This window comes from Apis dorsata, unplaced genomic scaffold (genome assembly GCF_000469605.1).
Source record: "Apis dorsata unplaced genomic scaffold, Apis dorsata 1.3 scaffold_655, whole genome shotgun sequence".
NCBI classification, from domain to species: Eukaryota; Metazoa; Arthropoda; class Insecta; order Hymenoptera; family Apidae; genus Apis; species Apis dorsata.
This window is the reverse complement of record NW_006263844.1, coordinates 439,423-451,875: the sequence shown is the minus strand read 5'-3', so window position 1 is coordinate 451,875 and position 12,453 is coordinate 439,423. Positions and strand designations below refer to the sequence as shown.

At 22.8% G+C, this 12,453-nt stretch overlaps 4 protein-coding genes across 11 annotated transcripts in view; 3 read left to right on the top strand and 1 right to left on the bottom strand.

The window, feature by feature from the left end:
* The window catches only part of LOC102680916 (protein dopey-1 homolog), a 14,191-nt gene extending 10,221 nt beyond the window's left edge, over positions 1-3,970 (top strand). For 3 of the 5 annotated variants that reach the window (XM_031513501.1, XM_006622022.2, XM_031513498.1), the window contains 5 exons: positions 74-269; positions 682-693; positions 993-1,160; positions 1,238-1,349; positions 3,350-3,970. In XM_031513501.1, the coding sequence (XP_031369361.1) occupies positions 74-269; positions 682-693; positions 993-1,160; positions 1,238-1,349; positions 3,350-3,553 (692 nt within the window). In that variant the 3' untranslated portion in view covers positions 3,554-3,970. The remainder of the gene's footprint in view (positions 1-73; positions 270-681; positions 694-992; positions 1,161-1,237; positions 1,350-3,349) is intronic. The other 2 variants (XM_031513502.1, XM_031513499.1) reach the window with 1 other exon arrangement.
* Positions 1,387-2,844, bottom strand: LOC102681392. Its single transcript, XM_006622027.2, has 2 exons — positions 2,570-2,844; positions 1,387-2,024 (listed from the first exon to the last, which is right to left on the bottom strand). The coding sequence occupies exons 1-2, from the start codon at positions 2,655-2,657 to the stop codon at positions 1,495-1,497; spliced, it is 618 nt and encodes a 205-aa protein (XP_006622090.1). The 5' UTR covers positions 2,658-2,844; the 3' UTR covers positions 1,387-1,494.
* Positions 3,971-5,894: 1,924 nt separating the features above from the next.
* On the top strand, positions 5,895-10,400 carry LOC102680771 (zinc finger protein 84-like). 3 transcript variants are annotated; one of them, XR_004151381.1, is made up of 10 exons: positions 5,903-6,963; positions 7,048-7,505; positions 7,600-7,878; positions 8,008-8,197; positions 8,324-8,578; positions 8,642-8,875; positions 8,946-9,296; positions 9,381-9,577; positions 9,650-9,886; positions 10,141-10,400. XR_004151381.1 is itself a non-coding variant. In XM_006622021.2 (9 exons), exons 1-9 carry the CDS (start codon positions 6,637-6,639, stop codon positions 9,825-9,827), a joined length of 2,469 nt encoding a protein of 822 aa, XP_006622084.1. In that variant the 5' UTR covers positions 5,903-6,636; the 3' UTR covers positions 9,828-10,087. The 3 variants fall into 3 exon arrangements, 2 of the variants coding, with proteins under 2 accessions (XP_031369368.1, XP_006622084.1); XM_006622021.2 differs by lacking the exon at positions 10,141-10,400 and having other exon boundaries at positions 9,650-10,087; XM_031513508.1 differs by lacking the exons at positions 7,600-7,878; positions 10,141-10,400 and having other exon boundaries at positions 5,895-6,963; positions 9,650-10,087.
* A 1,207-nt stretch (positions 10,401-11,607) lies between these two features.
* Positions 11,608-12,453, top strand: part of LOC102680541 — a 7,185-nt gene continuing 6,339 nt past the window's right edge. Inside the window, exons 1-2 of one of the 2 annotated variants that reach the window (XM_006622020.2) lie at positions 11,615-11,681; positions 11,890-12,036. In XM_006622020.2, coding sequence (XP_006622083.1) covers positions 11,967-12,036 — 70 coding nt within the window. In that variant the 5' untranslated portion in view covers positions 11,615-11,681; positions 11,890-11,966. Of the gene's footprint in view, positions 12,037-12,453 lie in introns of both variants that reach the window. The other variant, XM_006622019.2, reaches the window with a different exon arrangement.

Sequence of the window (12,453 nt, the reverse complement as noted above, 5' to 3'; positions counted from 1 at the left end):
TATTATTATTATTATTATTATTATTATTATTATTATTATTATTACTATTATTATTATTATTGTCTATTATTAGAACGATTAGCGGACAGTTTACGACTACCACAAGTGATTCCATCTATTCAAGCACAAGTCTTTCTTTGTTTTCGGGTGTTACTTCTTAGAATGTCTCCACAGCACGCAACTTCCTTATGGCCAGTAATAGTTAGCGAACTTGTTCAAGTCTTCTTATATATTGAACAAGAACTGAATGCAGATAGCGAAGAATTTAGGTAGAGTAAATACTTCATATTTTTAATTATTGGATTATTCTGCTTTCGGGATTTTGGTGCTTTTAATGCATGATATTTCAAAGGATTATTTAAAAATTATCAAGAAAAAAAATCTAAAATAATTTTTTGGGAACATTTTTTTTTTTTATCAATTATTATTTATCACACTAAAATCGTATCATTTTTTTTTATATTGAGTTATTTTTTAATTCTGAATTTAGTAGTCTTTGCGTAGTTTGATAAAACATCTCATTAAACATTTAGCATTGTGTTCTAATTAAATTGTTTGTTTTTCCTCCTTACTAACATTAATGATACCTCTAATGTCATATTGTTTTTGACTTTGTTTCGGTATCCATGATTTGGTGGAATTTATGATGCCTCCATAAATTGATTGGTGTTGGGACATCAGTCGTCATAGCAGGTAATTTTGAATGCTTCTTGCATATTAACGTACATAAAACGAAATGTAAATTTCTGAACGTATTTGTTAGATATTTCTTTGAAAAAAATGTAATATTATTATTTTTTTGACGTCATTAAAAGATAATATATTTTATCTAATTTTGCAATATTGGGAAATAGTAGTTACATGCATAATTCATGGGATTTGTGTTTGTTTTGTTTTTCTGCTTTTATTGCAATTTATTAAAACAATTAAAAAAATGTATTATAAACTTTGTTAATTAAATGAAATTCTAAAGATATTTTATTTCTGTGCAGTTCGCATATAAAATTACTGTCAGCTTTGGATTCATCTTGGGCAGTAAATGCTAGCAATGGACTTCAAGCACATGGTCATCCTCATTGGTTGCAATTACAACTTGCAGCTGCTAAATTATTAGATCTAGCATTGCTTTTGCCTGCACATAGGCTTCCTCAATTTCAAATGTAAGTCAAAAATCCAAATAATTTTTATAAAGAATAATTCTTCAAAAAATTATATAAAATTGAGATTTTTTTTATAGGTATCGGTGGGCATTTGTAGGTGATTCAGCAGCAGGATCTGTAGAAAACAATAATTTATCTTCTGATTTTGTACCACACATTACGAGAATAGCAAAATTGATGGATAGCAAGGTAAATTTAAGAAATAATTTGATTTTACAAACTTTTATATCATTATCTTTATTCAAATTAATATAAATTCCGTATTTTATATTACACAAAACAACATTAGCATTTAAAAAAAACATTGCATTTTTTATATGTTAAGTTATATAAATTATGTAATGTAAAAATTATCTTCTTTTGGAAAACATTGTTCTGGTAACAAACATTGTTGTGTTTTTTCATCAAAAACATATTCTTCTTTGCATTCGCATCCACTTTTACATGGTGTATAACAATCTACCATATCTGGTTCAGAACAAGTGAATTGACAAAGACAATGGGTCCAAATGGATTTTTCATCACATTGTTGAAAATTTTTTGTAATCATATAATCAAGTTCTTCATAATCATATCCAGGAATTCGATGTTTCGTATATCGATACATTTTTTCAGGTTTATACCATTCTAAGTGTTCAACTGATGATTTTTTTTTGAACGAATCATCATTAGTTTCAAACGGTATTTGAAGATTATTTTTATGAAAGTAAAGATTGTTTTGTAAGTTTGCATCTTCAAAATTGCTTAAAATATAAAAATCATCTTGAATCATATCTATATGATCTTTATCAAAGTTTTCAATATAATTAACTGGCATATCTTCATAAAATTTTAAATCTTTATAATCAGAATCATCCATATATTCTAAAATATAGTATAATTACAATAATATATAGCATAATTATAGATAACAATGCATAAATATTAAGATCAATATTATAAAAAGTTTAATTAATTTTTTAGAATAAAATATTATATAAGTGAACTTATTGTATAATTTATATCATTTAATTTCTATTAATTACAGCCAATTAACTTAAATGAAGTCTATTAAAAGTAGAGAAGTTACAATGAATCACTAATTGTATTTTTATTTTCCATATTTAATTATATGATTTAAAAAATATTAAATAATTATAATTAAAAAATATTTAATTTTTATTTAAAAACTGATTCTTCATGATTTATACAAAAAGAAATCAAATAATTATTTTTATTAAATAATAAATTAAAAAATTAATAGTAAAGAAGAAAAAGTTTAGATAAAACTTCTTTAAATATTTAATATAATGTTATAGTATAAATATAATTAACATATTTATCATCTATAACTAAATAAACATTTTTATTATTCTATTTTTTATCATAGTAAAGAATAATTATCTATTTTAAATATTAAAAATACTTACGCGATTGTGTATAACATTTATTAGCATTTATCATTATTATAATATAAAAAATGAAACAAGCATGTGTTCTTAGTCTAGTCACTGCCATTGCCACTTTAAAACTGACTAACAGTAAAGTGCAGCAGTGTTTCACTACAAATGTACTTAATTAACAGTAACTTAATGAACTTCATACATTCATATATTTTTTCTAATTAAAAATCTTTTTTAATATTATTTATATTAAAAAATAAATTGTTTTATTTATTTTTTTTTATTATTGGTATTATTTATTTTTATATTTATTTTATTTTTTAATTTTAATATTTTAATAATGTTTGATTTTAAATAGATTTTTAATATTTTTATACATATTTTATAGTTATTTTCAATTGTTTTATTTAATTCTGATGAAATACTTATTTTAGTACAAATTATATATGTATATATATATATATATATGTATGTATACATTTTATTTTTATAAGCCAATCATTTTTCATTTCTCTAATTTAATATCTAAATTATATTTGATATTATAATAAATTTTTAAATTACATCTTCCTTTTGTGTTATTTTATAAAAATTTTATAAAAATTTATTAGATAATAAATTTTAATTTTATTTTAAAAATTTTCATAAAAAATTAAAAAAAAATAAATATATGTACTTTATTATTACTTTACTATTTATTTTATAAATAATATAACTTATTGAATATTTAATAATTAATTAAAATATTCCTCATTTTTTGAAAATTATAAAATATAGTTATATTTTGCATAATATTTTTTGTTTCAGTACAAACAAGAAACAAGCTCTACAAAGACTATACCTGGTGAACTTCTTTTAACATCAAATAACATTCGTTCATTGCAAGATCTGCATTATTTTTTTACAACATTAAGCCGCAGATCGAGCGATACACAAGCACCGTTAAATATTACACAAGTGGAAACAGTGATTGAACAAGATTTTCTTGAAAAAATGCCAGCTGCAAGATAGTAGGAATGTACAAACAATATAATGGAACAACTTTTTAAAAAGGAAGAATGAAAGAGGCATCTAAACATCTTTATTCTTTGATATTTTTTTAATTTATTAGTGAATATTAATCTATATATGATAAACTGATAAAATAATTCTATTAAAAGAAGTGATCCATTTCCAGACAACTTATATTCATTAAACTTGTATATCATAAATCAAATAACTTAGAATATGTATTATATAGAAATATTCAGATGAATATTTGATTTTTATTAGTTAAGCTTCTAACTTGTCTCCTCATTCGGTTGTGAATAGTTATCAAAAGATACTACATGCCAGGCTGGTGCCTAGCTGAATATTAATGTAGGAAAATATGTACAGTGTAACATAACATTTTATTGAAACGTTATTTTTTCAACTATTTCGAAAAAAGTTGTTTATTCTTTATTTATCATATATATCTCTCTATCCAGATATTAATGGAATTTTTTAGAATTATCGATACAGCGATAATATAAATATAATAATATATATATTCACATAAATAAACAAATGTCTTATTTTCTTTAAATTTTCACATCAATTTATGAAAAATATGAAGTAAAATATCAATAAAATTTCAGTTGATTGCATAATATGTATTTAAAATAATTGCATTTTTAAAATGTCTATATTAATAAATCTTTTATTTTTCTTTCGTAATTTAAAAATTAAAAATATATATCTGTAAATTATAGTAAATTTTAAAGCGCGAATATCGAAAAATAATAATTATTATATTTGAAAATGTTATTTATTATATTAAGAAATTTAATATACATAAAGAAATGGGAACAGATGCGTTTACATAAACATCATGTGTGTGAATATTATTATAATATCTTTCTAAGATTTGATATGTATATTGATTATTAAAAAAAAATCATTAAATTTATTAAACATATTTAAATTTATAAGAAGAAATTAAAGTTTGTTATCTAAAAAAAATTTTTAAATTTATTTGACAATTTTAATTATAATTTTCACACATATGATTCATTAATTCATATGTAATTGGAAGGAAAATGATTAAAAGAATTTATTATAAAATTATTTTTCTATATGTGAATTGAAATAAAAATATGCAAATTCTTAATATAATTTATAAAATATATAACTTATTTATGAAATATTTCTTATAATTATTATTTTGATTTTACAATGTATGTGTATATTTATGTATATTTTATATATATATATATATATATACATATACAGATATGTATATACATTTATATGTACATACATTTATTTGCTATATAATTGTTATTGCATTATCATAGTCTCGTTATATTATTTTACTTCTATTTTTAGATGCGAAACAAATTAATTGAAAAAAAAAACAATATCGTAGTATCAATTAATTTATCAATAAAAAATTAAGCTACAAGCAAAAATATATTCACTATATTCATAGAAAATTTTATAATCAATATTCGTTGTATGATGGATATTTGTTACTTTTTATTAAAAGGCATTTATATATTATTTATTATTATTAAGTTACTTATATAATATGAATATTTAATAATTTAATATATTGTTATTTATATAATGTATAAGAAAGAAAAAATAATTTTTCAATTGAATATTTTATTCTAATCATATAAGGATTAATAATTATATAAGGATTCATACTTTAATTTTCCTCATATTTATAATTAATAATATAATTATTTTAATATTAAAATTAATATATTGAATGAAAATTAAAGTATGTTCTATGAAAATTTAAGAAATTATACATGTATTTCTCTTAAAAAAGTTTTTTGTTTAAATAATTGTATATAATTAAATTAATATTTGATTATATTATTTTATTTGATTATATTATATAAAATATTTTCAATTGTTTGAGGAAATAATTTATTAATAATAATTATGTAATTTATTATTATATGTTGTATATAAATATTTGAAGATACATCTTTAGTTAAATAATTTTTTAAATTATCTTATAATGCAATATTTTTTAGTAGGAAATACATATGTATACTTATTATAACTTTTCCTTTATGATTTTCTTTTTATTTTTTTTTTAATATATAAAATTATTAATTTAAAAATTTATAAAAATTTATAAAAAAGATTTTAACCATTGGCAAAGGAAAATAAATTATATTCATATATATTTATGTTGAAATATGTAAATTTATACAATAAATTAATGTTCAACAAAATATTACATAATTCATAACTATTATTTAAATATTAATTAATTTCTTATTGCATTAGCATAACATTATCTTTATTAATTAGATACAATTTTAAAAAACAAAGAAAATGCAAATTTAAATAGACCGCGTTTCTCGTTACATGTGATTCTTACTCGACGATCAATGATCCTTGCCACGCCATTATAAATATTGAATACATTCATAAAATCAATGATTTACTATTTTTATTTATAACTTTGTACATTATATTTGTTTGAAAATTAAATTTTAACAATAATATTATAGATGAAATAAAAAGAATTACTAAAAAACCACTGAATCATACATAGTGATAATATTTGAAATTCTGAAAGATAGTTTTTCGAGCAGTAGTTATCAAAACATAGTGACTATATAACTTGTCGAATGCAAAAAGAAAGCTACTCAACCGAAGATAGTTGGAAGGTGCATATGATAGATGACAGTATTAAGCAATATCCATGCACATAAGCGGTTACGTGCAAAAACCGGTTCTCTGAATCGTTACACTTGAAAGGCTAGTTCCGAATGGTCAAAACGGCACAAGGTGAAAGTAGAATGATAAAAAGAAAATTTGAAATTTATAAAACAAGAATCACCCGTTGAAATATCCGGGTAGCACGTGTAACGTGAGAAAGAGATGCATGTACCGTTTGATCACAATTTCGTGATTACATTCTTATATTCGGTATGGACTATTGGCTAACCTAATTCGTAAAGCTGATCGTATTTTTCGATCACATATTTGACGTGAACATAACTACGGAAAATAAACACGTATCGTGGTATGTTCATCGTCGCTTAATCGTTTCATCACAAAGATTAAAGAAATATAAAAAATAGTTTACTGCTAAATTATTTATAATGGCTGTGTCTAACAAGTGGGAGAACGCTTGTAGATTATGTTCAGAAGAGAAAAATGAAATGTTATCAATTTTTGGTAATGAAGGTGTACAACGTAAAGTAGCACAAAAATTACGTGCTTGTCTGCCAGTCTTAGTATACAAAACCGATCCACTGCCAAAGCAAATATGTCAGTTCTGTGCCGCAAGGCTAGATGATGTTTATGAATTTAGAGAATATTGTTTGAGTGTTTACAAAAGTATGTATTTGAAATTGTTAGCATATAAGGATATTGAATCTGTTCAGATTTATTTAGAAGCAATGAAAAATTCTCCTGATCCTTGTCAGGTATCTAATTTTCTAATAATTAATTTATATTGTATAATATTATTTTTATATTTTTTGAATAAACAATATTTTTATGATTTTTAGTCTCAATTATGGAGAGAAAAGGCTAGAGCACCACCACCTTTGGTACCTTTGCCAGTTTCACTGCCAATTGAAAGTCCATCAATGTCAATAGATATTAATCAAGAGCATCAAAATAGTTGCATGGAATCATTACCTGAATTACCATGTGAAGTAGAAATTAAAGAAATGACTACAGAATCAATATTAGAAACAGATGTTAGTGCATATGAATCATCACATAAAAACTGTATAGAAAATGAGTTATATGATAGATTAAATATAATAGTAAATCATAATACAAATTTATTAAAAAATGAAAATAATGTCTCAAGACAAAAAATAAAGGAGGAAGAAAAAAGAACTAGTATTTTAGAACAAGTACTGACAGGTAGTTTAACAATGAATGACAGAAAAGATTTAAATTCAGAAACAAAATTATCATCTAAATGGTGGTGTACTCCTTGCAATAGTTACTATAAGTAAGTTACTATAAGTAATAGTTACTATAAGTTTTTGATAATTTTGATAATGTATCATATCCACAGTTTTATAATTAATAATTATTTATTATAGAACAAAGGAGAGCTTAATGAAACATATGCAGTTACACTGTCCAAGAAAATATAATTGTAGAAAATGTTCTGCTTGCTTTGAATTAGTAGAAGATTTAGCTAAACATGAAGCTACTAATCACTTGAAAGTAACATTAGATTTTGATAGAAGTGTTATAGATTGTGATCAATGTGATAGACAATTTGTGAGTTGGGAAATGTTAAAGAAACACAGATTACGTGATCATTTAACTCAAATAAATGAAATTGGGACCAATACTTGGTGCTCTTTATGTAATAGGTTGTTTATACTTTTTATTAATATTTGTTTTTTATTATTTTAATTTTTCTAACTTTTATGTATTTAAATATATAATATTTATATATTATTAGATACATAATATACTTAATATATTTAATTTTTTTATAGATTTTTCCCAAGTACAGAAGCTTATCAAAGTCACATTCAATTGCATGAAGTCAGTAATTCAACAAAAACATTGCAATTAACGAATCAGCAATCAATAAAAATTCTCAAAAACGAAGAATCTTCAAAGGAAGTGAAAAGAGAACATTTTACAGATACTACTAAATCACTTACATGTCCTACTTGTGGAAAAGTAAATAATTTTATGTGTATTTTATAAAAAAAAATTTAATTATAATTTAATAATTATATTTTTAAAATTTTTGTATTTCATTTTTATCTAGATTTGTAAAATTTTTGTTTCTTCATTTTTATCTAGATTTGTACTCAACAAAGTGCATTATCAAATCACATGCGTACTCATGAACCAAAAAGACACAAATGTGATATATGCGGTCGATCTTTTGGACTTTTTATACGTTTAGCAGCACATAGAATGAGCGAACATAGTCAAGAACCTACAGTGTCACTTGTAATGACTAGTGTTGAACAAGAAGAAGTATTAAATGCTGAAAGGGAAGCTAAAGAGGCAAAAGAAGCCAGAACTCGTGCAAAAACTAGAACATATTCAGAGGTTGATTTAATTATTTATATATTATTTAAAAATATTATAATAAAAATAAAATATAATTTTCAGATGATGGAAGATATTTCTAATCATGAAGATTTACCATCGAAAAGAAATGTTCCATTAAATACTAATGCATTTAAAAATGTTGCAAGATGTGGTATTTGTTTACAATGGTTCAGTGATCATACTACAATGTTAACGCATTTAAGAACACATTCAGACAATTATACTTGTAAAAATTTCACTTGTCACATATGTAAAAAATCTTTCAAAGAAAAGTGGCAATTATTTAGACATGAGGTATACATTTATCATTTTTAAAATGATATTTTTTGATATATATTTGAATATTTTTTTATTTTAATAATAGGTATCTCATAAACGAAATGAATCGACATCAATGTACATATGCACAGTATGTAACAAATCATTTGTAGACAAAAATATATATAAAACGCATCAAAAATCTCACGTTATTGATAAAACATATCATTGTTCAAAATGTAATAAAATATTTTTCAAAGAAGTATCTCTATTAACACATCAATGTACGGCAGAAACTGTGCTCAGTAAAAAAGGTGTTTCTTCAAAGACTTCACAAAAATCTATGTCAGTTAGTAACAGCAAAAAATATAAATGTACCAAGTGCAACGCCTCTTTTAGTAGTTTTCAATCTAAAAACTCTCATATGAGAATACACATGGAAAGTTCATATACAATGGTAACTAATCAAGAACTATTTTTACAAATTTTAATACAGTCAACATATTTTAAAATTCTATTATTTTTTCTATTATTCTTATAGGTGCGAAAACAAGATTTAAAGAAAGAGTCAAAAGAAGAAGAAAAAGAAGAAGAAGAAGAAGAAGAAGAAGCTATGCCAAAATTAATTCCTGAAACATCATTGGAATATTCTATATCTCCTATTGAACCGAAAATAGAAATAAATGAAGAAAGTGCACCACCTCCGATTAAACGAACCTTAATCAAGACAATGGGCGGGTAAGATTTAAATTTATATTAAAAATAATCGAATTTTAAAAAATATAAAATATCAATATTTATGATATTTAGGTATCGATGCGGAGTATGTCAATCTCCATTTGTTTTACGAGAATTAGCTGTTGCACATTTAAGATCTGCACATCCTCTGATGCCATATCAATGTCCTTATTGTAAAAAACGATTTACTACGCAATATACATTCACGCATCATATTAAAACAGATCATCCTGATGAACACGAGAATTGAATTGTACAAGTTAAAATGCCAAATGGTTATTATACCATAAAATAATGCCTTCAAAAAGGGTAACTTTTGTTTATATAGAAGTTATACATAATTATATATATTAACATACATATTAACAGTTATCGGTTTTATGCTGAAACTGAATTATTTGATAATCTGGCACACTAGTTCCTGAACAAAATAATTGGCCTTAAATAAAAGTTTTGTAATTCTGTTTCATGAAAAATAAAAAAAATATATATAGTATATTTATAAATAAATATAGATTGTGTTAAAATATAATTTTTGATAATGAAACATCATTTATTAATAGGAGACTGGATTAGAACTAGTACTTATACTGAACGTGCCTATTTAAGTACTGTATTATAGTGCTATATGAATTTTTAGTCAAATTGATTTATAAATGCCGAAGAGATATATTATCAAATTAGATATTGTATATATTGTTTATTAGTGACAGTTTCACAAAGTTGTATAAAAGTGTTATCTTGTTTATATAATTTGTTAGTATTGACAGACATTCCTTTTTTTTTTCTTTTTTTTTAAATAAGAAAATTTTTGAAATTCTAAGAATGCTTGTTTGTTCTTTTCTTGTCATTTTATAATTACACTATTTTTTTTGTAAACTTAACAAATAAAAGCAAACAAGTAAATATATTGTTATTGTAAATAATTATCATTTTATTTTATATATATTAAAATTTATATTAAAATCACTACCAACAGAAAGCTTTGTACGCTTATTGAATAAATTTTTATTATAGAAAATAGTCCTTTATAAAGAATAATTTACCTTTTTTATTATGTTATTCAAAAAATTTATTTAATTTTATTAAAATGTTATATTTATAAAATATAAAATATACCAGTATAAACTTCGTTTTTAATATATAAGTGATATCAGGCAGATAAAAAAAAAGAATTTTTTTTTAGTACATTATTATTAATGAATTATTAATAAATTTACAAAGATACCTAATGTAGATAAAAAGATAGTACATAATATTAGCAATAGATAGCGCGGTTACTATGTCTATTATATCCATGTATTAAATAAATATTGAGATTTTAATAGATTATATTTTATAATACGATATATTTTGTAAATAACTAATTAAAATTTTTTTATAAGTAATCAAAATTTATATTAAAAATTGTTGTATTTTTAGTTAAATGAAAAATAAAAATTTTATTTCATAAACATCTTCAATGTCTGATTATATTAACTATGTATTACTAAAGACTGCACAATTATAAGTAACTTTCATTATTCAATCAAATTATATGTAATTTGTAGTCAATTTAAATATAAATATAAATATAGGATAATTTTATATGAATTGCAAAGAAAAACTGCAATTATTGGTATTATAATTTGTTGTTATATAATTTAAAAATGTTTGTTTAATAAATATAACTAGAAAATATTATAAAATAATTTATTTATTTTAGAATATATATTATTTATTCATTATTGTAAAAAAATAATAAAAATTATACAAATATAAAATTTGAAATAATTTTTTTATTAAAAAAATCAAAGAAAAAAACAACCTAAAATTCTTATATAATATGAACAAAAAATAAATTGCAATTTTAAATCTTCAAATATTTTCCATTAATTAATTAATTATTCTGTTAATAATTATAACTTAAGAAAAATAATAATCAAAAAATTATCTTAATGATAAAAATTGGTTCCGAATTAATAGGGTACGGTGGTGAACAAGGGATGGACGCAAAGCGCATGGAAAAACCAGAGGGGGCAGATCTGCCGCATAGCCGACGGAAACTGATTCTCATCAGACGCGACGCGTCCGCGATCACGTAAGGTGCACAAGAAACCAGAAGGTTCGTACACGTTCGTTCAGTCATTTCGGACGTGAGAAAGGAGAAGAGACAAGATCTGTCGATTAAACACTGCCACATCAAATAAATTCTCTTCATTTGTTCTCAAGTTCAATTTTTTTATCATTGTTTGATTCTCAAGGTGAATCTATTTTATAAAAATTGAAAATATTATATAATCGAATCTGCCGCGTGCAAATTTTCCATGCAGCGAGAGTGGAGACAACACGTCCGAAGTGACTGACTGCAACGTGATTAGTTGAAACACATGGTCCGGTGATCGTGATCATGATTGCAAATCGTCTTTCGCTGATCGTCACCCTCGTCTTCGTGGTACTGCTGTCGACTATTCATTCCGGTGAGTGCGATATTTGGCGCCTTTCTTTCTATTGAAACTATTCATTCTTTTTAAAACGATTATCATAGATTAATCGATGCGTTGAATATTATCGATATAAAACTATGTTCATTCAAAACTAATATATATGTGTATATATATATATATGAGGTAATAAATCATATTGTTTATATTCTGCTTTAATTTCTGATTAAATCAATGAGTTTTTCAACTAATTGATAAGAATCACTAAGAAATCCTTTTTTTATTGACTTATTCTTCAAATCAGGCGAATATACATATTTTAAAATATGAAGATTATGTAAAATTTTTCATTGATTATTTTTCAATATATAAAATAATAAATAATATAATATTATATATAATAAATAAAATAATATTCATTTAATATTAATATTTCATAATAATGTTAAAATA